Raw genomic sequence first — 27,386 nt, 5'->3', positions numbered from 1 at the left:
GCCAATGCTTCGAGGTGCCAAGGCGGAAAAACTTCGACAGCGTCGCGAGGAAACAAGCATCCGTGACGAAAACCGCCAGGGCCGCCGAAGCCCCTTGGGAGTTCTGCGGCGAGAGCTCCGCCAGGGGGTAGCGGAATTGGGCGGACGCATCTCAGGAAAGGGTCTTAGATCGTGGCCATTTTTATAGTAGCGAAGTGCGTTTGGCACATTTTTTATCAGAGCGAAAGTGTAACTTCCTAGTTTACAGTGAGGCGTCCAATAAGGAATTCAGTGCTTCTTGGCGTAGGGACACGAGCTGTGCTAACAGAACCTCTTCTTGCCTCCCGGTCTTTCCCTAAGAGTGAGACTGTGCTTTTGGCTCTGGCTTGGTTTGAGTCGGCCCACAAAAGGAAAGAATTAAACGAGCAAAAAAAAGGGGGGCGAAAGATAGGTTCAAAGAGCTCCCTTAAAGTCAGGCAGGGGAGCCAACAAATCCCACTGTAAATCCAGGCGACTACATGCCTCTAGCAAATCACTCCACCCCAACCCACCATCCGTTCGCGCCGAGGAAGCTGCTAAAGACCGAAGGGCGGGGCCGCCAGAACTTCTCGCGAGACCAGCCACGCGACTTCCCAGAAAGCCTCAGGAAACATCTTAACAGCGGCCAGGGAGCGGGTTTAGGGCGGGAAGGTGGGCGGGGCTTGCCCTGTTATTTAGCGGCACCAGAGGCCACGCCCTGAATCGGAAGTGACGAAAATGAGCTAGCGCGTCGAAGATCCCTCTATGGTTTTCCTCCCGTTCTTGAGTCGGGAAATGGCCGCTGTGTAGTTACAAGGAAGATAAGTCCCGGGAACCGTCCTTCGGGGTGTCAGGTAGGCCTCGCGGTGCATTCAGGGTAGTGAATTCACTCAAGGGTAGTGAATACCAAGGGCAAATGAATATTGTTGAGCCTTTTGTGGGTGGCGGCGGATTGGCGGCGACCCGAGAGCCCAGGAGACGTTATGCCGTTATTTATGCGTTTCCCCACGGGTTTTTGAGTCACCAGGGCCAAAAGTTTGGGGCGGGGGAGTGAGCAGCGAGAACGGTCCCGGTGCGGTGGCTGCGAAGCTGGTGGAGATCCAGAGACCGCGCGGCCTCTTCGTGCGCGTGCGCATATCATCCTTTTCAACCCTTCCCCCATTTCCTCGGCCTAGACCCCTGCGCGCGCCCGACTGTACGCTTGGCCCGCGCACGCGCGCTTCCTTCTTTCTCGGTTCCCCGCCTATGTCTCCCGGGGCTGTGAGAAGTGCAACTTGGGTACTCATTGGCCGGGATCGCCACTGTTTTTCGCGTCTTTAAAATCCTCTTTCCCGACTTCTCGCCACCCGTCGGCTTATACCTCATTTTTGTTACTCTGGTCTGTGTAAGGATGCTGTTCTGTTCCTCGTAACTGAATTCCGAATCCACCTCCGTCCTTGGTGTTGGGGGAAAATTTCCCCCGGCGTTAGTCTTCTCGGGTCCCCTTGGCAACCCAATAGCAACCCACTGTGTTTTGGAGGAACGGTGAACTAGTTACAGTTGGTGCCTAGTTACAGCTTCCTAGGATGGGTCTTAGCTGATGATCTGAGTGGTCCTACGAATACGGGGCGGAAAGGGCAGTTCTCCAGTGGTACAGGCGAAGCCAAGTCCTTTCAACAAGCGATTCAGCCCATTACATCGTGTCAGAAATGTAGCCATGATTGGTAGATTAGAGATTTTGTGCACATTTTCGTCTAAGTCCCTAAGTTGGCTTTATTTATTTTTAAGATTTATCAGAATCAAGGAGCAGTACTGGCAACTACTTTTATAGTTCAAATTTTTTACAGGGTTTTAAAATTGGGAAAAAAAGGAGACCAAAGCTGAATACGAGCATGACCAAAACTGATGTAAAGAGATTAACTATTTCAGACATCAATTTTTGCAGTAGCACCTTGCAGATATTTGGGGGAATTAAAAAGCAGAACAATTCCTTATCCCTCTTGTGAATTCTCTTTCCAGTTGGAGTCTAGTTGGAATGGTTGACCCACTGTTTATACAAGAACATTTACATAGGAAAAACTGCTACAAGTTTATTTGTGCTTTTATGTTATCCTACCCAATTTAGGATAAATAATTTGGAGGGAAGGATTGTGTGTAAAGTAACTCACGGTGGACCAATTTAAAGTCTGTCTACCGATGGCTTGTAGCATCTTGTTTTAAGGTTGCCATGCTTTCAGTGTTATATTGTGGTAAACATTGGAATTCCCCTTAATTCAGATAATTAAAATGGTGGCAAAGGAGATTTAGCTAGAGATGACAATTCATTGGGAAGAACAGTATTTTAGGATTTGGAGACAGACCTGTAGGCTCAGTTCTACTAGAATTTATTGACTAATTTATGTGGGTAGCTAGTTGTACTAGATTTTCATGAGAAGACTTGTAGAAATGGAGAAAGCTTTTCAGTTCTACGTAGAGCTTTGGATTGGGAGTTTACAGAAACTACTTTCAAAATCATTAGTTGAACACTAGCTGAATTCTTTGTCATTTACAGTGATTTATTAACAAAGAAGTAGATAGAAAATCAAAACATCCAACATGTCTCACTTAAAATACTCTGTTTCTAGCTCTAGAATAATAGTGCCTGGCTTGTAATAAGCACCTTATAAATGCAAAGGAATTCTGAAAGCTTGGCGTTCTCGGCATTTGAAAGATGGGGTTTATGTAGCATATGAGATTATGAGAATAAAATGACCTGATTTTAAAGTCAGCACAGTTCTTGGCACATGGTTGGTATTAGATATTTATTTTGCTGTGATTTGATTTGTTTATTTCTTTTCCTCCCTAGTTGGTTTTTGGATGGCAGGAATCTCTTACATAGTCATGTTTCCATGATACATAGCACTGTGCTTTGTACATAGAATTGCATTTTCTTTTAAATAGCTGAGTTGATTATAGTCTTTTACTGACTATATTAGATATTTTAATATAAAAGGTCAAATACTTGTATTTATATTAAATGTTATAATTAAATGTTAAGTACATTGTGTGTCATATTTTACATATGATCATTGAGTTCTTAGTATGGATACTTGAATATATTTATAGATTGTGCATGAGAATATGTATCTCCTAGTCTAACAGTCTACAGACCCTCTCCCCCTCACTTTGCTATTTCTAGTGTATATTTTCTTGGAACTTCAAAAAATCATGAGAGAGATTTGGCAGTTCTTGTCTGGATATATAGAAATTAAAATTAGCCTTTTGGATTTTTTAACTAAAATGAAACTTATATCACTTCTAGCAGTGAATCTCAGTAGTATTGGACTTCTAGGTCACAATAAAGTTTCATAACACACTAGTTTAGAAGATTAGTTTTTCAGCCCACTTGGGGGACTTAATATTTTTAAAACTATAAATATACACACTTTTTAGAAAGTGTTTGTGTCTGATCTGTGACCTTTTGTTTTTGCTACTTTTTACTTGAGCATGCTTCCCTCAATCACTAGGTTCCTATTCCTCCTTCCTACTTTGAACCTCAACTCTTTTTTTAAAAATATTTTATTTATTTATTTTTAGAGAGGGGGAAAGGAGAAAGAGAGAGAGAGAAACATCGATGTGTGAGAGACATATTATGATCAGTTGCTCTTGCATGCCCCCAACCAGGGATTTGGCCCACAACCCAGGCATGTGCTCTGACTGGGAATCAAACCAGTGACCTTTCAGCCCACAGGGCAGTGCTCAATCCACTGGGCCACACCAGCCAGGGCTAAACCTCAACTCTTAATCTCCCCTCCCCTAGCAGTAAGGGCATGGTTATTTAGGGGACATTGTTCTTGGTTTACCAGTTTGATCTTACCATTTCTTCTGCTTTGTAGTCCTAATTTTATTGCATTTTTTATTTAAAAATTTTTTTTATTATTATTATTCAAGTACTGTTGTCTGCATTTACCTGCCACCACTCCCTGTCTTTGGCTTTTCCGTGGGTCCTTTATACATGTTCCTTTATTGCATTTTTTAATTGGATCTATTACTTTGTAAGATTTCATATTGATGTGTGTTTTTTCCCATTTAAGCCCATTTGTGAATTCCTTGAGTATAGACATGTAATCAATCTTGTATTCCTTACTTTAGCTTTTGCTCCCTTAGTGTTTTTTGGTCTATCCTTTGCATGTAATTGATAATAAGTGAATTATCATAAGGCTAACCATTTCAGTATTGATAACTGCTTAATATTTTGTGTAAAACTTAAATTTATTTGAATAATAGTAAATTAATTTAGGAAGAGTATTGGCTTCCAGTTGATACTTGTTTAATTTACTGGCTGTTCTGATACTGGAATGTCTGCCATACATGTGTCAAAATACTTTTAGACACAAAACTTAGAGTTACTGTGATGTTTGTTGTATGAGTTACAAAAAATCAGTTTTAGATGAAGCTGAACTGTATGAAAGGCAGTGGCTGAGAGAATAAGTAGCAGCATTAAAATGAACTCATTTTAGATAAATTATAAATTATAGCATTAAGAATACTAATTACATGTATCTGACAAGATGGCATTATGTTAGCCACTTCAGAATTTTCTGATAGGATGACAGCATAGCAGTTCAGGTATTTAAGAAGTAAAGGTGCTCTCAGTTTAATAATACACTGTTCCCTTCTGATTAGAACAAAAAAAATTCTTCAAGCTTTATGGTTAAAGTTTATTTCCTAATTCAGTTTTCCCTTCCCTGAAATCATGTAGTGCCTTTATTAAGAGTTTATTGCAGAGCTGAGTATAAAGAATTGTAAACAGTGTGTATTTAATTTACCATAAATCAAACTCGTGTTTTTTATTTTTGCCAGGACTTTGAATTTAGTTTACACTCTGAGACCATTCTCTGCAGGAATAATTTTACAGTATCGCAAAGACTTCACTTGATTACTTGATCCTGCATAAAACCCAAGGTACATAGTATTCATTTTTCTTGTTTTCAGTTGGGCTTATTTGGAAAAAATGTGACTGACTACTGAACTCAGGATTCAGGCTGAATGATTAAAAGTGATGTGGTCTGAAGTTTTTTTGTTTTTGTTTTTGGTAGCTTATATGAAGTAAGCCAGAATTTAAAAGTTAGTTTTAGGAAAAAGATTCTCTTTATCTCTCTTGCTTCTAAATTGTGTCTGCTTCTATTTCTATAAACACATCTATTTAAAGACTCAGAACACACAAAGCTATTTAAAAGTAAAGCAAGACAAAATAATCTTGCTTATTTAACTCATTTTCCCTTATTTATACATGAGTTCTATAACTTAGCTTTCCCCCCCCATTATATTGGTGTTAATGTAATTAAAGTTGATTGCTTATTATGTGCTAAATTTTTTATTAAGTGTGTTACTTGTGTCAACTCATTTAGTCCTTACTACAATTCTGAGGAACATACTGTCTTTATATATTTCTTACTTAGAATAAAGAGTGAGAGAAGACAAGGCTGGTATTTGTCTATTTGAGGATAGTTATGTTGTATTTTGAAATAAATATTTGTCAGAAACCTTGAATTGTCATTTATGTTTTTTGATGGGGAAGAATGCAGACGTTGTCATTGCTCTTATCTATAATTCAACTTACTATAATGATACATTGCTAAATAGTGTTTCATAATGCTGAGCAAAGTCAAGGCAGGTAAAGTAAGTAAGTACCTTCAAAAATACTTAGTTGTAGGAGAAATGGTTTAAATATATGGCAATTGTATGCTGTTAGAAGTTTAGTCAGTCAGTTTTATAGAAACAATTATAATTTTGAGTAACGAGTTAGTGGAAATCCGGAAATTGTAGCAAAAATAAACTTGGGAGATATATGTAAATAAATTTTTGTGAAGAGTAGATCTATAAATCAAGTTAGTACTATTACTGATTTCTGAGGTCTAATTGGATACTAATTACGTTAGATTCTAAATAGTGTTTAGAAAAGTTAGAATACTGGTACCCAATTCTCTTTTTCTTATAGCTCCAATCTCTTTCTTGAAGCCATCTCTCCAGTTTCATGTTCTTACCAGAAAGCTACAGGGTAGGCTAGGCACTGATAAGTCCATTTTTAGTCCACAGTCATAACTGTTGAGAACAGAACCATGACCTCAGCTGTTTAGAGATTTAGTGGCCTTTATTTTGCTAGAAGACTAGTCACCATTCCAAGCAGTATTGTATGCATGAAGTGGTCAATTTAGTCCCATTTCAAGGCCGTGAAGCATTGTGATGTCATTCTGGTAGGTTTATTTTTCTTTAATTTTAAGCCACTTGTATTTTCTTTGTTTCAGATTCCTTATCTGTAATACTTTGTTGTTATTTATCTTTTATAGGAGAGGTAGGCATTTGTATTGGGTTTGGAATAACATCGAACATACTGCTGTAGTCCAGTATCATTGCTCTTTCTGACTTCTGCAGCTACTGCCTTTTTTGGATTGAGGCACATGGGTGGGGCAGTCCATAGAAATTTTCTGTTGTGTCTTCAATACATACAATACCTTTCATGCAGGTGAAAATAGTTTTTAGTTAGGAATAATTGACTGCCTTATTAGTATTCACTTGAAAAGAATGAGGATGAATAATACCCTTTGAGAAACGTATCTTGTAAAGTTTAATTTGTATCTGAAAATGTTATATAATGTGAAATTTGTTCAGTTATGTTGTGATTTTTAACGTTTTTTGGTCTCGTTTTACTAGGAGAAAAAAATGGGTCGCTCCAATTCTAGATCACATTCTTCAAGATCAAAGTCTAGATCACAGTCTAGTTCTCGGTCAAGATCAAGGTCACACTCTAGAAAGAAGAGATACAGGTGAATTACCGTGCTTTTAAGTCTTGATGATAATCATATCAGCTAATACTTATGGAGTGCTTACTATAATGATACACTGTTAAATTCATTAATATTTTATTCTGAAAGAACCTCGTCAAATTCATCTATTGTTACCCTCATTTTAGAGTTAGAGAAATTGAGAATTGTCCAGGTTGTAAGCTAGTAAATAGCAAGGCATAGATTAGAATCCAGCTAGTCTGACTCAACATCTCAGATTCTTAATGTACTGTGTACTAAGTGGTAAATTTCTTGTATTTTTCTATATGTTAAGAGATTAATTGAATAAGGAACAATTATCTGGCAGTAAGCAATCTACATATTATTTCATAGTTTCTTACTATTTTTGACTCAGGGTCTCCATACGTTTATTCTTTTGTTAAAAATGTTTGACTGGTTGTCTTTCTTTAAATAGTTAAACATACTTAGCGTAGAAAATAGAAACCATAAATTAAAAATAAAAGTAAGCCTACTTTATTAAGAATTAATACTAGGTTATGATTTTTCCTGGATTATTTTTCTAAACCTAATTTTATATTATGTGTGTATTTGGCCACTGGCATTTCATTGATGAGTATTCTGTGACATTAAAAATTCTTTTATACTATCACTTTAAGTGCTTGAATAAATGTATTATAATTTGTCATTATGTTCTGTTGGATATGTCTCCCCCCCCCATTTTCTGTGCCTTCATTTCTAAGGCCTTTAATTTATTTTCTCAATATTCATCTTAGAAATGAGAGTTCCTTCATCAAAAACACTAAACTTTTATATATGAGTTGTTTTTTAATATATATTTTTAGCTTTGACAATTGATATACTTGTTATAGTTAACTCATAGTATTTAGAATGGTAGGATGGAATAGTTTGTTTTTATTGCATTGATATTTATTTCATTTTTAGTTCTAGGTCTCGTTCGAGGACGTATTCAAGATCTCGTAGTAGAGATCGTATTTATTCTAGAGATTATCGGCGAGATTACAGAAATAATAGAGGAATGAGACGACCTTATGGGTACAGAGGAAGGGGTAGAGGGTATTATCAAGGTGGAGGAGGTAGATATCATCGAGGTGGCTATAGACCTGTCTGGAATAGAAGACACTCGAGGAGTCCTAGACGAGGTCGCTCACGTTCCAGGAGTCCAAAAAGAAGATCCGTTTCCTCTCAAAGATCCCGAAGCAGATCTCGTCGGTCATATAGATCCTCTAGGTCTCCCAGATCATCCTCTTCTCGTTCTTCATCCCCATATAGCAAATCTCCTGTCTCTAAAAGACGAGGGTCTCAGGAAAAACAAACCAAAAAATCTGAAGGGGAGCCCCAAGAAGAGAGTCCTTTGAAAAATAAGTCACAGGAGGAACCGAAAGATACATTTGAACATGACCCATCTGAATCTATTGATGAGTTTAATAAATCATCAGCCACATCTGGTGATATTTGGCCTGGCCTTTCAGCTTATGATAATAGTCCTAGATCACCCCACTCTCCTTCACCGATTGCTACACCACCTAGTCAGAGTTCATCTTGCTCTGATGCACCCATGCTCAGTACAGTTCACTCTGCAAAAAATACCCCCTCTCAGCATTCACATTCCATTCAGCATAGTCCTGAAAGGTCTGGGTCTGGTTCTGTTGGGAATGGATCTAGTCGCTATAGTCCTTCTCAGAATAGTCCAATTCATCACATCCCTTCACGAAGAAGCCCTGCAAAGACAATCACACCACAAAATGCTCCAAGAGATGAGGCTAGGGGACGTTCTTCATTTTATCCTGATGGTGGAGATCAGGAATCTGCAAAGACAGGAAAATTCTTAAAAAGGTAAGAAGTAGAGAATTTAGATTAAAATATTAATATTTGTCCTTTAATTCTATTTGTATTTCTTACAAGACTTAAAATTACATTATGATGTGTATTTAGCTCTTTTTGCTTGACTTCTCTATAAGTTAATTTCAAGTTAATTGGTTTCACTCATATCTCCCTAACTTTGGAAGTTAAGTGCTTTAATAGAAACTAATTTATATTTCTTTTTAATTTTAACCATTTTTAGTAAGTTAACGTAAGCAAAGAATTGAGTAGGGTAAAGCATGACTGATAGCTAACATGTAAAAACAAAATATTTTTAGAGGTTTATTTTGTAATGTTAGAGCTTTGAAAGCTTATTTTGTTCTCTTCAGCACTGTAATGTGACCTACATAAATAATGCAATTCTGTTTCATGTTCTCGTTTGGTATTATAAACAGTCCAGCTGCAGTATTTTAATAAATCTGCCTGACCATAGAGAAGATAATGGTATTTCTACTGACCTAGTGATGTTTTAAACATGCTTTGTTTAAATTCTAATTTCAAATGTTGCTAAACTCATTGAAAACTTTTCTAATGTAATGTGGTCGACTTAAAAATAAGAAAATAGAGCAAGCATGCTATTTGTGGTATACAGTGCTGTGCAATCTAGAATTTTCTTATTGTACTTGATACATCGTTTGTACTTTAATATTTCCAGAAGTCATTATTTTCTACAGTAAAGTATATATGAACTATTTTATGATTCAGATAGAGTATTTAGTATTATCAACTACATTAAAGTCCAATTTTGTGAACTTTTCTTATATTAACAAATAACTAAAATCTGAAATTTTGTGTATAATCATAAGTAGAATTCTAATAGATAAGTATATTAGTTACTAGTGGTTTTTAGCCTCAGAAATTAAACTTAAGCTGTTGTACAGAATCTCTGGAAATTTGGATTTGTTAGTGTAGAATTGTGAGCTATGACTAAATAGAACAGGTTTTTGAGAATGGCTTTGCTTTTTAAACTTCAGGAAGTCTATTATATAAATTTATTTAAAAACTCAGTACATAAGTGCTATTTAAAAAGTGAAACCTGAAAACCCTTCCTGTAGGGTTTTTTCCCTCTCATTACTGGTCCTGTGGTATTGGTCAGCACGTTTAAGTATGCAAATTATCCACAGTGAATGCAATCCAGAGTTACCATCCTCTTCTTTGCTTATTCACAGGTTCACAGATGAAGAGTCTAGAGTATTCCTGCTTGATAGGGGTAATACCAGGGAAAAAGAGGCTCCAAAGGAGAAAGGATCAGAGAAAGGGAGGGCAGAGGGAGAATGGGAAGATCAGGAAGCTCTAGATTACTTCAGTGATAAAGAGTCTGGAAAACAAAAGTTTAATGATTCAGAAGGGGATGACACAGAGGAGACAGAGGATTATAGACAGTTCAGGAAGTCAGTCCTTGCAGATCAGGGTAAAAATTTTGCTACTGCATCTCACCGGAATACTGAGGAGGAAGGAACCAAGTACAAGTCCAAAGTTTCACTGAAAGGCAATAGAGAAAGTGATGGATTTAGAGAAGAAAAGAATTATAAACTTAAAGAGACTGGATATGTAGTGGAGAGGCCTAGCACTACAAAAGATAAGCACAAGGAAGACGACAAAAATTCTGAGAGAATAACAGTAAAGAAAGAAACTCAGTCACCTGAGCAGGTAAAGTCTGAAAAGCTCAAAGACCTCTTTGATTACAGTCCCCCTCTACACAAGAATCTGGATGCACGAGAAAAGTCTACCTTCAGAGAGGAGAGCCCACTTAGGATCAAAATGATAGCCAGTGATTCTCATCGTCCTGAAGTCAAACTCAAAATGGCCCCTGTTCCTCTCGATGATTCTAACAGGTAATTTCACAGTGAAGCCCAGTAAATAAAATGGCTTTTAAAATGTGGGTGGTTAGTTAATATCCCAGTTAATTATTTTACTTTCTGAACATATTTCCCATTTTCATATTGAAACCAATGGTATATTTTGTTTGTATGTGTGTTTGTACCAATATGTTCCAGACCTGCTTCCTTGACTAAAGACAGGCTACTTGCTAGTACACTTGTCCATTCTGTCAAGAAGGAGCAAGAATTCCGATCCATCTTTGACCACATTAAGTTGCCACAGGCCAGCAAAAGCACTTCAGAGTCATTTATTCAGCACATTGTATCCTTGGTTCATCATGTTAAAGGTATGTTCAGTATGGTGTATTAAATTTCTCCTGCAAATAAAAGAAGATGAACAGCTGTGCTTAATGATCAATATACTCCGGGGATAGCAGGTATACAGACATTGTTAAAAATTTGGACAAAGGAATGTTTCATGAAAAGAGGTATCAGTCTTGTTAGCAGGAAGATATTTATAAAAAGTGACTGAAATGATTAGAGTGAAAACATACCCTAAAAATTTACAGCGTGGTAAAACGTGATGTAGATTTATTTAATGCTAAAAGTCTTTTTGAAACGTGCCATTATATTCTATTTGAAGTACAGAATGCTTACAGATTTCCTTTCATTGCGTCATATGTATATATGCTTTATAATCTACTCTTGACATAGATTTACAATGGACAAGCAGTATTGTTATTGAATATTACTAAGAATTTTTCTCAACTTTTAAAACCTGAAACCTGTGGGAAAACTGTGTTAATTTCCTATCTTGTTTTTGTGTTAGTTTGTTATAATACTTAGCTTGTTTACATGATAAATAAACTAGAGAAAATTGATAGGATTTTTAAACGGGACACAAGAAACTTAATAGAATTTTAGATTGGTAGTGATTACATGGATAACGACTAATTAGGATAAGATACAAGATTTCTTCAGATACTAAAGATGATAAAGGGTGTTTATGTCAACTGAAGTATGATGTGTTTAGGATTTCATTCTAGTTACAAATTACTAATTATTTTCAAAGGTTTAGGGTACCAGTTTTTGGGCAATTACGTTTTGTTTTTTGTTTTTGTGTTTAAAAGGCAGCGTACTATGAAGTAGGTTCTTAAACTCAGGAATCTCCATGGCTGTTGGTCTTAAAAGCCATTTTTTAAATCACATTCGTCTTTTGACATGAGAACAACTCATTCTAATAGTTGAAACTCATGACTAGCAATTCTTTATGCACTTGATATTTCAAAACTGAATAATTTCTTTTTTGACTGTAATTACTTAAATGTGGTAACAAGAGTTTTGTTATTTGGCTATAACTAGGTGTGTGAACCTGTTTATGACCATATTACTGTGGTACATAAAATACGAAACATTAATATTTTTCTTTTTTCACCTTTTTTTTTTTTTTTTTACCTGTCTCCACATTTTAAAATTTATTGCTAAATTTTGAGATCAGGTTTTGATACAATTTTTTCTTTTTCATTTTCATTTTTTTTTTAAGAACTGTAGTTGTGTTTTATTATTGGTATTGTGCAACCGATCTGAACAGCTCTTTCTTAATTTAGAGCTGAAAATGCCCAGTGATGTTTTCTTTTTCATTGTAACTAGGTCCTGGAATATGTTTTGAAATGGCAAAATCCATGTTTCAAAGTAAAATAGCTGTTGAAAGATACAGGCAAAGTTGAATCTTCTGTCTTCCTGGCAAAAATGGCATAAAAACTGAGTTGCTAGCTCAAATTCCTGGGTTTCATGGAATTATGATTGAGGCACTACCCTTGTAGTGGCCGTTTCAAGTTTTAATGATTGGTTATGAGACATGTGCTGGATATTGGGCGGTAAGTTGACAAAGATGTATGTTGACCTGTTAAGCAGATAGCTTGCTTCGTAATGTAACATTTCATGACTTTATACGTCTTCGTATTTTACATTTACAGCATATCTTGAACTAGTTTAAAAACTAATCAGTATTGATATCACTATAATTTTAAAATTGTTAAAAGAAAGACAAGGTATTAATATCAAATGTGCTGTCAGGTTTGCCAAGATGCCAGATTTTTGGAGTAATTAATGAAAGTTAATTGATTGAAAAAACATTTTCCAATGGAAATAGCAGTATTCAATTTTTTCTTAAATCCAATTTTTGTTGTCAGTATAGTTATGGATGGAAATAATTTTATTAGTTTACTAAAACCAGCTATGTAGTTACTTTAGTATTTTTGTTTTCTGCAAATGGTTACTTGAAATAAATTTACTTGTTCATATTGGCAAGGTGTATAAGGATATTCACATATCGTTTTGTTCTGTTTGAGGAAGTAGTGCATTATCGGAATGGATTAGAGACTCTTCAGTTTAATCTATTGTTTTTGGATTATATGTAGTATTGACAGGGATCTGTGAGAAATTTTGCATCAGTTTTCTGTTGAGGTACAAGAGTTATATATAAAAGGGACAGGGTAGGAGGAGCTCTTTGTAACACTTGATTCTCTTCTGCTAGGTTTCTTGAGTATTTTTATTTTCTTTTCACCTGCTACATGCCCTTCTGTCACAAATGAAAATTCCTTTGTAACTAATTGGGCAGTATTTCTCCTAAATCAACAGAGCAATACTTCAAATCACCTGCAATGTCCCTAAACGAGAGGTTCACTTCCTATCAGAAAGCCACTGAAGAACATAGTACCCGGCAAAAGAGCCCGGAGATACACAGGTACGTGTACTATTGAATGGACATGCCAAAATGCTGTTTTGATTGGAAGACAGCGTTTAAACAAATTACATTGGAACTATGCTATCATCATTATACAAATGAACTTTGGTTTTATTCCTGATTTATACCTTGAATAAATGTGTTTGTCATTTGTTTTTATTTTTTTTTCTTTTGGCTTAACCTGGTTGTTAGAATTTAAAATACTCTTGTCACTCCCCAGTATGGAATTAAAAATAGCTACCACATTTTTGCGGGGGAAGCGGTTCAATGCTTAGAGTAACCCTTGAATTAGTTTAATTCCAATGTGTTTGTAAAATTAAAATGCTCGGTGGAGAGGTAGACCTGTTTTCATGAAAAGAGCATGAATGTCCAAGTTAGACAAGTATAAGTATTTTTAAATTTTGGCTCTGCTTGTCACTTCATTGCATTGTGATGAACAAGTTATTTAGTCTTTAAACATTAGTTTTTTTCCACCTACAAAGTAAGATAGCAATGCCTATTTTGCATGGTAGTGGTGACAATTAGTATTATTGATTATAAAGTATATAACAGTGCTTATTACATAGTAGGTGTGGTTTTGGTGGCAACTACTGAAAAAGCAATGGGAAGTTGCAACTGACACTAGCTTAAAAAGGCAAGGAGAGGCACGATGAAACTAAAGATCCACTGAATACTAAAAATATTGGAGACTTAGGAATAAATGATCCTATTCATGTTTTCATTGGGGATATTAAGTATGTATTATAATTGTATAATGGTTGACACTTAAAATTTAATCAAGATAAATATTTCTTTTTTGATTAAAATAAGTTTGATGTTCTAAGAGGTCAGGCTTTATAAAAATCTGGTTGAAACATTTTAATTCATTTTTACTACTTCCACTGTAATACCTACAGTGGAAGTAGTTTTATTTCTTAATTATCTATTAGTAATTAGAGTAATAATTTACTATGTTAAATTAGTTGATCAGTAGAGAAATAATGGTCTAGTATTTTCTTTACAAAAATGAAAAATTATAATTGGAATTATTAAGTTAATGTGACTACAAATAGACTTTATTTTACATTAAGGAGAATTGACATCTCTCCAAGTGCCCTGAGGAAGCATACCCGTTTAGCAGGGGAAGAGAGAGTTTTTAAAGAAGAAATTCAAAAGGTATGTTTGAAGGGAAATGTTTTTCTCACATTAAGTTCAGCTTTGTCAATGATACATATGTAGCATAGTTTGTCTAGGTAAAATGTTTACAGATACCTTCTGTTTTTAACTTATTAATATACTATATATACATACATATATATATTCACATGTATATACATTCATACATACATACACACAGTGTGCCTTTCTAGAAGAAATTAAGCTGACACTATACCGTGTACTTAAGTTAAATCAAGAGTAATTTTTTTTGAGAATTTTTATGAGTTTATTTGAGCCAAACTGTTGCCAGATGCCAGAGAGCGGGACCTCAAATGCTCCCTAAATCAAGGGTAATTTTTTAAAAATGCTAATGAAAGGAAGACATTACTTTTAAGAAAAGAGTAAAGAATGAATGGGTAGACAAAGGAAAATTATAAAAGCAGTGATACAAATTATATTAGGGTTTCAATAAAGTTTTGAGGGGAAATGAATGAGCCAGAATAAATGTTTCTTGATGTATGTGTGCTTAAATTAATATCTCTAGGTTCTTCACAGAAGTAATCTAGTGCTACTGGGCATTTTTGATCTGGACTAAGAAATAAACATTCTAAGAACTGATTTATAAGTGAACGTTTGGAACAAAAGTTATGTCACTGTTAGAATATTCGTGGATTTGTGGGGATGAATATTTAAAGGAGCCTGTGAATGACTGGCTTCGGGGGGCTCTATGGGAATGGAGTTCAGTTATTAGGGGGGCTTTGATACACTCTATAATTCAAAATTGACATTTTCTAGGTAGGCCAGTCATGTGACAGGCCATAAAAGTTTAGTTAGAATACGTAGGGAAAAGTAGAAAGAGAGCAGCTGTTGTAATGAAAAGGTTAGGTGGTTTGGAAGTACTGCTTTGTTTCAATTTGGGCTGTCACCAAATACTGTCTCTGATATTTGGAAAACATTTAGCTGCTTGGATGTTGGTTTTCCAACCAGAAGAATGGGAATACATCTGTTTTGGAGAGTTGTTGAACGATGGGATTATTATGAAAACGTTGGTATTTTTATTACTAGAAGCTTTTATTAACAGTTGTGTACAAATTTTTAAGTATAGCTTACTAGATAGGAATTTAGAGCATAGGAAAAAAATGGTTTCTTTGCATGGAGCATATTGATCTTGGATTCTGAGAAGTAAATACTAATTTGGACTTTCACTTTCAATACTAGGATTCAGTGTCGGTTTTGTTTTGCAAACAATTTAGTCTGTACTTGTGCCCTGACACTGAGCGTTTTGCTTCTCTAATTACTCAGATTAGATTTTGATCTGGAAGAGAAAATAGTGGTTACTAATGGATGGATAAGAGGATATGACATTGCTTTTTATCTTTCATCTTCCTATCTGAATAATTAACATGTGTTAATGTGTAATATACATATAGCTTTGAGTTTATGTACTACTTTCACTTTCCTTAGCTTGTTACTTGTGGGGTTGGTAATACCTAGGTGAATAGGAAGATTTTTGCTCTTGATTAAATTTTCTTGGTTAGCCTGGGAGCAAATAGGTGAGTAGTTTTCATTTGGAGATATATTTATACTTTCTGGTTTATGAATGCTTATAAATATCATAGCTAGACTTCCCAGTACTATTTATTGCTGACTATTAGCAAGGATGTCCACATTATTAGCATCTTACTGATGTGTAATTTTTCTTCATTCCTAGATTCCTCTTTCCATCTTCCTAAATTATATAGTATTTGAAAAAGAAATGGAACAAGAAGGAGGTGAATTGTGACCCAGTTAAACTAATGTCCGTTACAATACCTGAATTGAGAAAGGGCAGTATATGGCCTAAGATACTGAGTACAGGATTGGGAATAATGTCTTTCTGGCTTTGTTTCTACCCTTGTTCAACTTCAGTTGGTTTCATTAATCATTATTCCAGTTGCATGTTACGAAAATTACAGAATTCTTACTTTAAGTGGTTTTTATTGGGTTGGTCAACTTCTTTGGAAAGAGCTCGATGATAATGAGATTTCAGTAATTAAAACCATTACTTTAGGATACCTTAACTTTATAGGCAGATGGCTATACCACAAATATAGATTATAACCTTTGTCATTGTTTAACTATCTTTTAAAAATGCTATTTGTAATGGTGAGGGGTGATAATGAGGATTGCTGAGCAGAAAAATAATTATATCATTTTACTGTACAAAAGTTTATGGATTGCTTTGAACAAAACGTAGGATGTTTTCAAGATAACTAGATTTTAATAACTTTACCAGTCTTGGCTGCACTTGTGTCCACAAATGTTTAGCAAAAACAATCAAGTACATTTTATTTTATTTTATTTTATTTAACAAAAACTAAGTATAGAAGTAGTTTATGATCCATTTTTTCCTGATCTTAAAATGTCACTTTAGAAACTGGTATAAAATTTGGCTCGCACTCTCTCTATATATATATACTTTTTTTTTTTCTATACCTCCCCTGAAATTTATTTTTCATCTGTCTTTTATAGGGAGACAAAAAATTAAGGTGTGATTCTGCTGATCTTCGGCATGACATTGATCGTCGGAGAAAAGAAAGAAGTAAAGAACGTGGGGATTCCAAGGGCTCCAGGGAATCCAGTGGGTCAAGAAAGCAAGAAAAAACTCCAAAAGATTACAAGGAATTCAAATCTTACAAAGATGACAGGTAATTGTTAAAACTATCTGAATTAGGTTTTAGCTTCTAATTAGCCTTTAATAATTGTCAGCTTAATTGCTTTCAATTTTGACTGTGTAATCGAATGTTTAAATTTAAACAATTAAAATTATTTGTTTTACAGCAAAAATGTATTTGTCTTTTACACGGCTTATGGTGGATGAGGACAAAAACTTTGGAATAGCAAGCTAACACTGAAAAAAAAAATGACAAATTAATGTGTCCTATTATCCAGGCTACATCAGGAGGTTGGACTTCAATGCAGTGCATTTCTAGAAACAGTTTGTGTAAGAACTTTGGTTCGTTATGCTTGATTCCGCACTTTTTCAACTCATAACACCCAGAGTACAAGAATTTTAAACTGATTTCTAGTGGTTTAACATGGGAGAGATGGGGGGGGAGGAAGGACTAGTTTTTATGAAATAGCATTGTGTATTAGTCTTTCAAAGTAATGTTTCCATGGATACTGTTAGCAGTGGTAAGAGTTATTGCAGGTACGACCTTTTCGGGTGTTGCATTAGATTCATGTAAAATTGATCACCATAGAGTCAAATAAATAATAGGAATGTTAAGTATAATAGATAATTGTTTTGGGGGGTGTTTTTTTGTTTGCTTTTGGGGTTTTGGGGGGTTTTTTGGTTTTTGGTTTTTTTGGTATTAGGTAAATGGATTTTACTTGTGTTTTTTATTTCTGACTGGTATTTGTAATGTCATGTTTTTTTATTTCTATAATGGAGTTATGGCCCAAACCATACCAACTGTTCTCACCCATGGTATACAAACTGCAGTCATTTTGAAACTTGACCTTTAAGAACATTCTTACTTTTTCCTACTTTTCTTTTTCTTTCCATAAAATAACAAAAAATAAGTTAAAAATATTGAAGAACTGAACCTCATACTTGAAGTTTCCAGACTGCTAGTTTCTAACTAGCAAGCCGTAGTATGGTTTTCAGTAGTGATGTAAACCAAATATTGAAGGCGAATGCAAATAGACTGTCAAAGTTTAACACCCAATCATCTTAGTTATGTAATCATTTTAATAGGGGATAGTTTTTTGACTTGAAAAATATCCCTCTTATTGTAAGACTCAACAAGGCCTTCATCTTTTTAAAGATAGCACATATGTTTTTCTTGTTTTCTTTATTTATTTTTCAGTAAACATAAAAGTAGAGAGCAAGATCATTCTCGATCTTCATCCTCTTCAGCATCACCTTCTTCTCCCAGTTCTCGAGAAGAAAAGGAGAGTAAGAAAGAACGAGAAGAAGAATTTAAAACTCACCATGAACTGAAAGAATATTCGGGCTTTGCAGGAGTTAGCCGACCACGAGGAACCTTTGTAAGTAATAAAATTATCTTTGATCATTTGCTAGGACTTAACTATATATAAGGAAAGTTAAATGATGTGACTTAGACAGTCTCCGTTATGTGATTCATTATTCCTGCAGTTAGATTTAGCCTTGAAAAAAATGAAATGGTATTTGAAGTATGTTCTTCATTAAGAAATGCCACTTAGGGGGAGGGAGGAGGGGCTGGAGCTGGTACGATGCTTTTTTTTGTACATAGAGGAAAAAAGAAAGTTTTTGCCAAATTAAAAAAGAATAAAAGAAATGCATTTTGAGATCTAGAAGCATCTATATAAACTAGATACATTTCTTAACTTTGGAATCAATAACTGTACATCCTGCTTAAATATCTTAAGAGTCAAGGGAAGTTACTGATTGAGATCCATTTTTTAAATCACTTAGTTTTGAAAGATTATCTAAAAACATTTTTAAAAATGTATATGTTCATCTCTTTATTATAACATTTTTACTTTTCCCTGTTTTCTTCAAGTCCTTGTTTATATGTGTATTAATCATAGAAATCATAACTTTTTATTCTGCATAGCATACATATTACCTTCATGTTTTAATAGGTTTGTTTTAATTATTAATTTAATGAGTTCATAGTAGTGTATTTTCTTCCTGACTCTTTAATTTTTAGATTCACATTTCTACCTTGATTGAGTTCCAGTTGGTTATTATAGAGTTCATCATTGATTAGGTCATTTGGGAAACAAGAGCTTTGCTTATATGGTGATAGGTGTACTTGAGTACTTGGCTCCTATAATAATGGAAAGGAAGTAGACAGCTCTTTTGGGTAGTCAGAGGGAAAAGAACTAACTAGATTATTTTAAAATACTAGTTCAGGCCATGAAAGTGTAGTATTCCAATTCTTAGTTTTTGTGCATTTCTTCTTAACCTCACTTTCAAAAGGCAGGTTTTTTTTGGCCTGTGATATAAAATGGCCACCCTTTTCCACCCTCAGTGGCTATAAGTTGGGATTTAGGAAGAAAATTAGGGCATATGTTTTTTGTTACTGCAGTAAAATTGTAGTGTGCATGCAACTTAAATGCCTTTGATTGCATTACTAAACAACTTTGTTAATGTTAATCAGTTTCGAATTAGAGGCAGAGGAAGAGCCAGAGGAGTTTTTGCTGGGACAAATACTGGTCCAAACAACTCAAATACTACTTTTCAAAAGAGACCGAAGGAAGAGGAATGGGATCCAGAATATACCCCAAAGAGCAAGAAGTACTTCTTGGTGGGTGTTAGAAATCTGTGTTTATTTGGTTTGCATTAATTTTCAAAGCATACTGGGTGCAGATATCCACTACTATGATAAGATTTCACTATAATGTGGGCAATCTTTTAAAAAATTCATTACCCAGATGATTTGAAGTTTTGAAAATGGGGGGCCCTTTAGTCCTGTCTGTACTTTATTGACATCACCTGTGGGCTGATCAGGGTTATCTAAAAATATACCTGATTTGATAGCCACATTCAGTGAAGAAAGTTAATGTTTTATCTGTCTATAAGACAGTGATACTTGCGGAACTTCTCATTAAGATATACCTACCATCATCACAGGCAGTTGTTTAAATGAAGGACAAGGAGAAGAATTCTACATGTAATTAAGGATTTCAGGGAGGCTGTTAACTTTCATTGGGATAAAAGAAGGATGAAAAATGACATGGAGAAGTTGCTAGATACACTAGTTTGATGTTTTCTTGCGATGCTTTTCTCTCTTGGAGTAATTTTCTAAGGGATGAAACCAGAGGAGTTGGGTCCTGAATGATTCACTAGGTAGTGATGGAAATCTTCTGCAGTTCAGCATGGAGGAAAAGGGTCTGTCCTGCATTATAGATGCAGACTTAAGGAAACACCGAAACTGTTGCCAGCAGTATAGTCATACCTCAGTACTTGACAGTTTCAGAACTCGTCACACCAGGTATTTGTCACATTTTGACAAGAAAAAAACATTACAGCACTGGGTGCTTTGCTCGGGACTCATCACACTTGCTAGAACCTGTGTGGGTCATGATGCCGCCTTGCAAGAGAAAATGCTTTATGGTTTGGTATTTGTCTGTTTAGCACTCGTCCCGAGTTTCGAATTCATGATGAGTACTGAGGTACTACTGTATTCGTTTTTGTCATAGCTTCTCGGGAAAGTCATGTTTCAGAGACTAGTTAAGACCTAGTAGTTTTGTTGAAGCAAGTAGGAATGTGGTACTGGATTTACAGAATTGTATCTTTCATTTGGCTTTTGTGAATATGTACGGGGTGGGGCAAACCTAGGTTAATAGCTGTGAGTATGTAGAACAGTTTATTCATGTATTAGTATGTCTTTTTGTATTTTCCAGAGGATCAAATGTAAACCTACTTCTGCTGCACTCTGTACTTGAATGAGCAGGAATTTCCATGGCACATCTAAGTTAGAGGATAGAGCTGTGTTCTGAAGTGGACTGATATTTTGTTTGGAGAATGGGCATCATACTTATTTTTGAAATTAGTTCCTATTTGCCTCTTTTTTGAGGACTTTAACCACCAAGAGTCCAAAAAAGTTAAATTTTTACACGGTACATTATGATAATACTCACTCAACATATGCTCCTATGAGGAGAAATTTATGCTTGAGTTGCTTAAATTTAGTCTAGAAAGTACAAGGCCTTTTATCCAGTTACAGTATAAGTAGTTTAAAAGATCCATCTTATTTCTGATTTAAGAAATTATGTACTAACAACCTACTATTTATGATAGATCTGAAGAATGGGAACACATAAATATAATTCTAATTTTTGGCTTAGAGACTAGTAATGGAGAAACAAGCATTCGAAATACATATTGTGGATTTTCTTCAAAGAAGGAAATTGTGGTTTATTGCAAAGGGAATGATGATTAGGAGAAACTTTGTAAAGGACCTTGGCTCAAATCTTGAGCTTAAAAGATAGGCAGGTATACTGTAGGTAGCAGAAGTCCTGAAATACCCTGATACAGAGAACTCTAGAACTCAGATGGCTAGATGATTGTTATAAGTTTGGGTAAACTTAGCAAAAGCAGGAGCCAAGTTGTGGAAGTGTGGGTGTAAAGCAGTTTTTAGAAGAATTGTGCTGTGGGAACAGATACATCTGAGTGATACTGTCTGAGAAAAGGGGCTAGATTTGAGAAAAGTTAAGAGAGTAATATTTATGAGGACTTAACTCAGGGACCCACTGGTTGGGTGTTGGTAGTGAGAAGAAATTCTCTAAGATCCAGGGGATATAACGGAAGAAAGACGGGTATTTGAGGAGATTAAGTTCTATTCTTGAAATAGCCAGGAGAAATCAAGTAGAGATGTACAATGCATACGTGCTAATACATGGTCTAGAGAGAGAGAGATGTAGCAGCCATCTTTTTACAGGTCACAGCTAAGGCCATTATAATATCACTCAGAAGAAAAGGGGTTGTTAAGCTGACTTTGCAAAGATGTGGGGAGTGAGTGATGGTAAAAATGCCAAAGAGTAGATCAAATGTGAAGGGTCAAAAAATTCAAAGGGAAATGAGAAGTTAGTAGATTTTAAAAAATACTTGTAATATTTTACAAATAATTTAGGTCAGACCTTCATTTATCTCTGGCATTATTTCATAACCTGGTATCATATTTTTACCTTAAATTGGGACACAATCATTTTAGATTGGCCTGTAATTAGACAGCAGTTTTACTAATCAAGAAGAGTGATATTTTAAGGATTTGGTTACAAGTAGTGGTAACATTTTATATATTGCTGTTCTGTGTTATAGTTAAAATTTTTTCTTTCTGTATTAAGTATACAATGTGCATTTGTCACAGAGTGATGTTCACTAGAAGTAAAAATAGCATATTAATACATTTATTTCTTAAAATCAATTCCCAAAATTAACATTTTGTTTCTTAATTAATGAGCCAGTGAAATAACTGGTTTTTAAATGGATATTTAAATTTAAAAGATTTTGCAGTAAAGATAATTGACTTCTTAGGCAGCTAGCGTTGAGAATAGAAATATAAACAAAAATATAACTCAGAGGAAATGAAGTTGAAAACTAATCATTCCCCTAGGTCCTTTCAGAATAATTTATCAGCCTGGAAGTTTTGTCCATGTTAATGAAACAATACTTAGTAATAATGATGATGAGAATATGTACTTTGCTGTGCACCATTATAAAATTCTCTTGCGGTGGGGCCGTTATTTCACTTTACGAATGAAAAACACTGAGGTATGCAGAGATTGAGTGGCTTGACCAAAGTTAGAAGTTACACGGCTAGAAGAAGCAGGGTCCGAATTTGAACTCATGTATGGGCCTGGGTTTTGCAAGCAACATAATCATCCTTCCAGTACAGAGTAATAGTAACATTTGTTGCACTCTTCTGAAATTTCCCATCTTAAAACTTGGATTTATGCAGATTCTGTAATGCTTTCAATTATAAGTATTCCAGGAGAGAGAATAGTCTTAGAACCTGAAATTCTCTGGAGGGGCAAGTATATGAAGTTGGAACAAGTGGTAGAAACATGCTGCATTGGGCAGGTTCTCAATGTTGAGTTGGTGTTGTATTCTGAGAAAGAGAAAATCCCTAGTGGGAAAGGGGGTTCAAGATTGGAGTTTTAGCCCTGGCTGGTGTGGCTCAGCGGATTGAGTGCTGGCCTGCCTCCGTTCGCTGATTCAATTCCCAGTCAGGGCACTTTCCTAGGTTGCAGGCCAGGTCCCCAGTAGGGGGCGTGTGAGAGGCAATCACACATTGATGTTTCTCTTCCTGTTTCTCTCTCCCCTCCCATCTCTCTAAAAATAAATTTAAAAAACTTAAAAAAAAAAAGGATTAGAGTTTTAATACAATTTAACACTTTGAAACTTGATCATTCTATAGAGAAAAGGAGATACAGAAGATCTTGGTTCTAATTATGGCCTCTTTTTACAACATTTTTGATTGTATTATATAATCTAACTTCTCTGTCCCTTTATTATTTCTGAATTAATTAAGTTTTAGTAGTCATAATATTAAATTGTGGGTGTTGGAACTTGACGATTAACAGTTAGTATGTTTAGCATCAAAATGTCACTTAGCTTCCAGGCTAACTTCTGAAGTACACAGTATAATGTAGCCATTGTTTGTTTTTTTAAGTCAATTTCACATGATTATAAATTTAAAAGTAACAGTTTAACTTTCATGTCTAGCTTAGCCATAGCTTTTTTCTGTTTTCTACTTCTAGCTGCTTCGTATGGTAATTTTTTACCGCCACCAGGATACCTGGGAAGTGTATTTGGTGGGTGATGTGGAATAAGAGGTAGTAGAAAGGACTACTGCTGTGGCCTTGAACAAGTTACTCAATTTCTCTGTGCCTTAGTTTTTTTCATTATCTAAAGGAGGATTAGTAACAGTATTTTGCAGGGCAATTGTGAGGATTAAGTGAATAAGTACATGGAAAGTGCTCAGAACAGTGCCTTCCCTTGGTAAACAGTATATAAAGCATTGCTACTGCAGTTTGTCGAGTCCTTTCCTGTCACATACTGGGCTGAGCACTTTTTACAGACTATCTAGGTTTCCTCAAGGCGCTCTTGTAAAGTGAGGAAATAACCACACAGTTTCTGTTAAGATATAAACCCGTATCTCTCCCTAGAAAACCTGTGTGCTTTATGGAATACTGTGTAAACTCACAAAGAAAACACAAACTCTGGAGTTGGTTGTGCTGATATCAAAAGGAAGCCTAAATTAGGTGATTGCGTGGGTATTATTTTGAGTGGCAGACTATTTTAAAATAGTTTACTTCCAGTTTACAGTTAAACTTTATGACATTGAAATTTAAACTTTTGATAGTTATTAAATTTTCTTTATGGAGTCATGCATACCTCTAGCTAGTGATGTTTCATTGGTTCGGTCAGGATAAGATTATTAGAAATTGGTAAGTGTTCTTTTACACGTGTAACTGCTTTTTAAGTCATGTAGGCAGGAGAGTGGTCCGTATTACATGAGTATGCACAAAGGCACGTTCTGTTTTGGAAAAGGTGCTCATACAACGTTTGAAAAAAGTTTTAGCGACTTTTGGGCAGTTGACCAATACCAGTATTCCATAGGTTATGCAACATTGTTTCCATTTATTCCTGTTTCACATGGCATCATTTTGCCTTATTTCCCATTTGTGTAGGTGGGAAGCAGCAGTTAATGAAATTATATTACAGGAGAACTTTGGCTTTTTGTTTTGTATTTTTGGGTGTAATACTCATCTGCTTGTCCGCAAAGTCAAGTACTTTTCAATTTTGCAGATTGTTTTGATTAATATAATAATTTGTAATTTGGGAAACATCTCATTTTGGATACAGTTAATGAAAAATTAAGGTTGGAATGTAATAGTACAGTACTTCAGATTGGTGAAGAAAGAAATAAGATATTTCTCTAGGGACCAAGCCATCATGGATTGGGATGTGAGATTACCTAGCCCAGAAGATTGATGTGTAATATACATTGGTTGAGATTTATATCTCAGTACGATTTTAAAATCTGTTTCTACATGTAAATTATCATTCATACCACCTGCTTTATTTAATGTTGATTATGTTGTGATGTTTTTATGACTTGTCACATCTCTATGACTAAGGTAAATTATTTTGGAAAAATATTGGTTATTTTATCACATTTACATGCAGTATAATTTAGTAACAAGTGAGTCTAGGTTGAAATAATAATGGGAAGGAAAAAAGTAAAAAATCTGGTAATCGGTGGTAATTTAGCAGTTGAAATTCGCCAAGAAATTGTCTGAGCAGCTCTTCATGCTTGGGTACTAAGCAGTAAAATGTAATTACTTGCTTTGACAATAGAATATATATATATTTTTTTTTTGAAAAGTTGAGTTTTACTGGTTTTGTTTTATTGTGTTTTAGGACATTAATAGTCTCATGTACCAAGGCTTCAGAAAATACGATGACTTACTGATTTGGGGGTATAGTCATTTTCTTTCAAGAAAGACATTTCAGTGACAATTGTTTTTAACCTTTCTGTAGCATGATGACAGAGATGATGGTGTGGATTATTGGGCCAAAAGAGGAAGAGGTCGTGGTACTTTTCAACGTGGCAGAGGGCGCTTTAACTTCAAAAAATCAGGTAGCAGTCCAAAATGGACTCATGACAAATACCAAGGGGACGGGATTGTTGAAGATGAAGAAGAGACCATGGAAAATAATGAAGAAAAGAAGGACAGGCGCAAAGAAGAAAAGGTAGAAATTTTCAAGTTGTTAGAGATTCTAACATTTTGGGGGGTTTGAAGGGCCAGTTAGTTAATTATTTAATTCCTAGGAACAATGATTATTATGGATTATTTTCATACACTACACCTTTGCTAATCTTTGTCTTCTCTTTTTCTCTTTTTAGGAGTAGTAAATCTGAAGTGAGATTGCGACAGACAGCAGAACTTGCACCCATTGTTTTTTGTTTTTTTTTTAAACCTGATTTTTGTTTTCAAATAAAGAATGTAAGCATTTTACTTAAATTTTACTGTTTGCAAGTAGTCTATAGAAACTTTGTTTTAAGTCTTCAAATATCTTGAAAAAATAGTAGATTGTATGTTGAAAATTGTACTGAAATAAAGTAGAAAATTGTTACGTACCCTATTTGTAACTATCCACTTTTAAGAATACTTTTACTGTTTTTGTTACATGCATTGTAATTCTGCTTTGTCTATAAGATATGGTCAAGTACAACTCTGTGAAAGTTCTGATTCCCTCCCTGTTTGTTAATGTTTATGCTGAAGTAAACGTTAGCTCCACATACAAATTTCTGGACAGAAGTTGTTTATAGAGACTGCACTAATTATTTTAACTGTAACCATCTGTTCTAACATTTTCCTTAATTCAAACACACTACATTATAGGGTGACTAATTTTTGAAGTGTCCCACTGAAAATGTTGTTACTTTGGTAAACTAAACTAGTTTAACCCTTCAGGAAATGTTTCAGAATACAAGCTAGTAAGATTGCAAAATATGAGGATTTTTTTTTTAACTAAGGGGTGGCCTGTAAAGATCATTCTTAGGAGCCTTTACTATTTGGATTCAAAATTCATTACACTCTTTCTATTTTTATTTAAAAGTTTGAGTCATGGTCTTAGATAGCAGCTATTCTTTGAGAGAGGAAACTGGTTTGTAATAATACTGCAAATAAAGATCCCATTCCTACCAAACATTTTATTTTTAAAAACAAAACTTGTCATCCATGCTAGTATGGAAGAGGATTATTCTGCAGAATAACTTGATACATTAAAAAGATGTGCCAGATTTTATATCTTACATACTTATTTAAGCTTTGGGACAGCTGAAATACGAGTTTATTGTTTAACCATAAGAAAAAATAGGTGAACAACATACTGTTCATTAGTAGCATTTTATGTGACTTGTTTTTCAAATGTCAACAATAAAAAGTTTTGACAGGAAGTTTGTTGCAGAATTGATCTACCTTGGTTTTTACTTTTTTTTTCCTATTTCAACTGCAGTTTGTAAAATGGCCTTTTCTTTTTTTCTTCCCTAGGGTTCTATATTTTAGGTAGATAATCTTGAAAATGTCAGTTACCTTTATGCTTATGCTGATTGCCCTTAAATGAATGAAAATCCGAAATAGTAAATCTCAATGTTAAATATGCCTGCTTTATGAGCATATATAAAAGTAAACAAATTTTATTCAGCAATTAAGTTGTGTATGTTTGCATTAAAAGGAGATAATGCTTATTCTGCTAGTGTAATCTTTTCAAGATCTTAAGTGTATGGCCCTCATTGTCATTTGATAATTTGCAATCTTTCTAGCACCTTGATTGCAGCCAGGGGAATTTAAATTTGCTAAGAGCTATTTGGGGGAGGGGGTAGGATGAAAAATAAACCTCGATATGTCATCCCTAAGATCTTTAGTATTGCATGATTTCTTCTGTTTGGTCTTTCTGAAATTGTTGAGCAGAGGAAATACTGTCAAAGCAAATATGTGTGTAGGATTGATCAGGACATAACTAATATTCTTCCAGTTAGATTAATTACATGC

At 34.9% G+C, this 27,386-nt stretch overlaps 1 protein-coding gene across 11 annotated transcripts; it reads left to right on the top strand.

Annotated features, from left to right (window-relative positions):
- The first annotated feature begins 719 nt into the window (after positions 1–719).
- On the top strand, positions 720–26,361 carry BCLAF1 (BCL2 associated transcription factor 1). 11 transcript variants are annotated; one of them, XR_011650552.1, is made up of 13 exons: positions 720–851; positions 4,819–4,920; positions 6,670–6,782; positions 7,710–8,615; positions 9,812–10,477; positions 10,640–10,809; positions 13,103–13,208; positions 14,279–14,363; positions 16,857–17,032; positions 17,166–17,328; positions 18,197–18,377; positions 19,478–19,624; positions 25,369–25,397. XR_011650552.1 is itself a non-coding variant. In XM_045188811.2 (13 exons), exons 3-13 carry the CDS (start codon positions 6,679–6,681, stop codon positions 25,739–25,741), a joined length of 2,241 nt encoding a protein of 746 aa, XP_045044746.1. In that variant the 5' UTR covers positions 720–851; positions 4,819–4,920; positions 6,670–6,678; the 3' UTR covers positions 25,742–26,361. The 11 variants fall into 11 exon arrangements, 8 of the variants coding, with proteins under 8 accessions (XP_045044746.1, XP_045044743.1, XP_045044745.1 ...); XR_011650551.1 differs by having other exon boundaries at positions 7,704–8,615; XM_045188811.2 differs by lacking the exon at positions 17,166–17,328 and adding an exon at positions 25,736–26,361 and having other exon boundaries at positions 10,331–10,477; positions 25,369–25,581.
- Positions 26,362–27,386: the final 1,025 nt, after the last annotated feature.

This window comes from Desmodus rotundus, chromosome 11, assembly GCF_022682495.2.
Source record: "Desmodus rotundus isolate HL8 chromosome 11, HLdesRot8A.1, whole genome shotgun sequence".
Taxonomy (NCBI): domain Eukaryota; kingdom Metazoa; phylum Chordata; class Mammalia; order Chiroptera; family Phyllostomidae; genus Desmodus; species Desmodus rotundus.
Note: the sequence above shows the minus strand (reverse complement) of the source record. Positions and strands in the feature narration are given on the sequence as shown.

Bases quoted from the DNA above. Each gene is read 5' to 3' on its own strand.
- BCLAF1 (XM_024551892.3), top strand. From the start codon at position 6,679: ATGGGTCGCTCCAATTCTAGATCACATTCTTCAAGATCAAAGTCTAGA. The intron at 10,478-10,639 runs GTAATTTCACAG...AATATGTTCCAG, and splicing joins CCTCTCGATGATTCTAACAG to ACCTGCTTCCTTGACTAAAG. The intron at 19,625-25,368 runs GTGGGTGTTAGA...ACCTTTCTGTAG, and splicing joins AGAGCAAGAAGTACTTCTTG to CATGATGACAGAGATGATGG.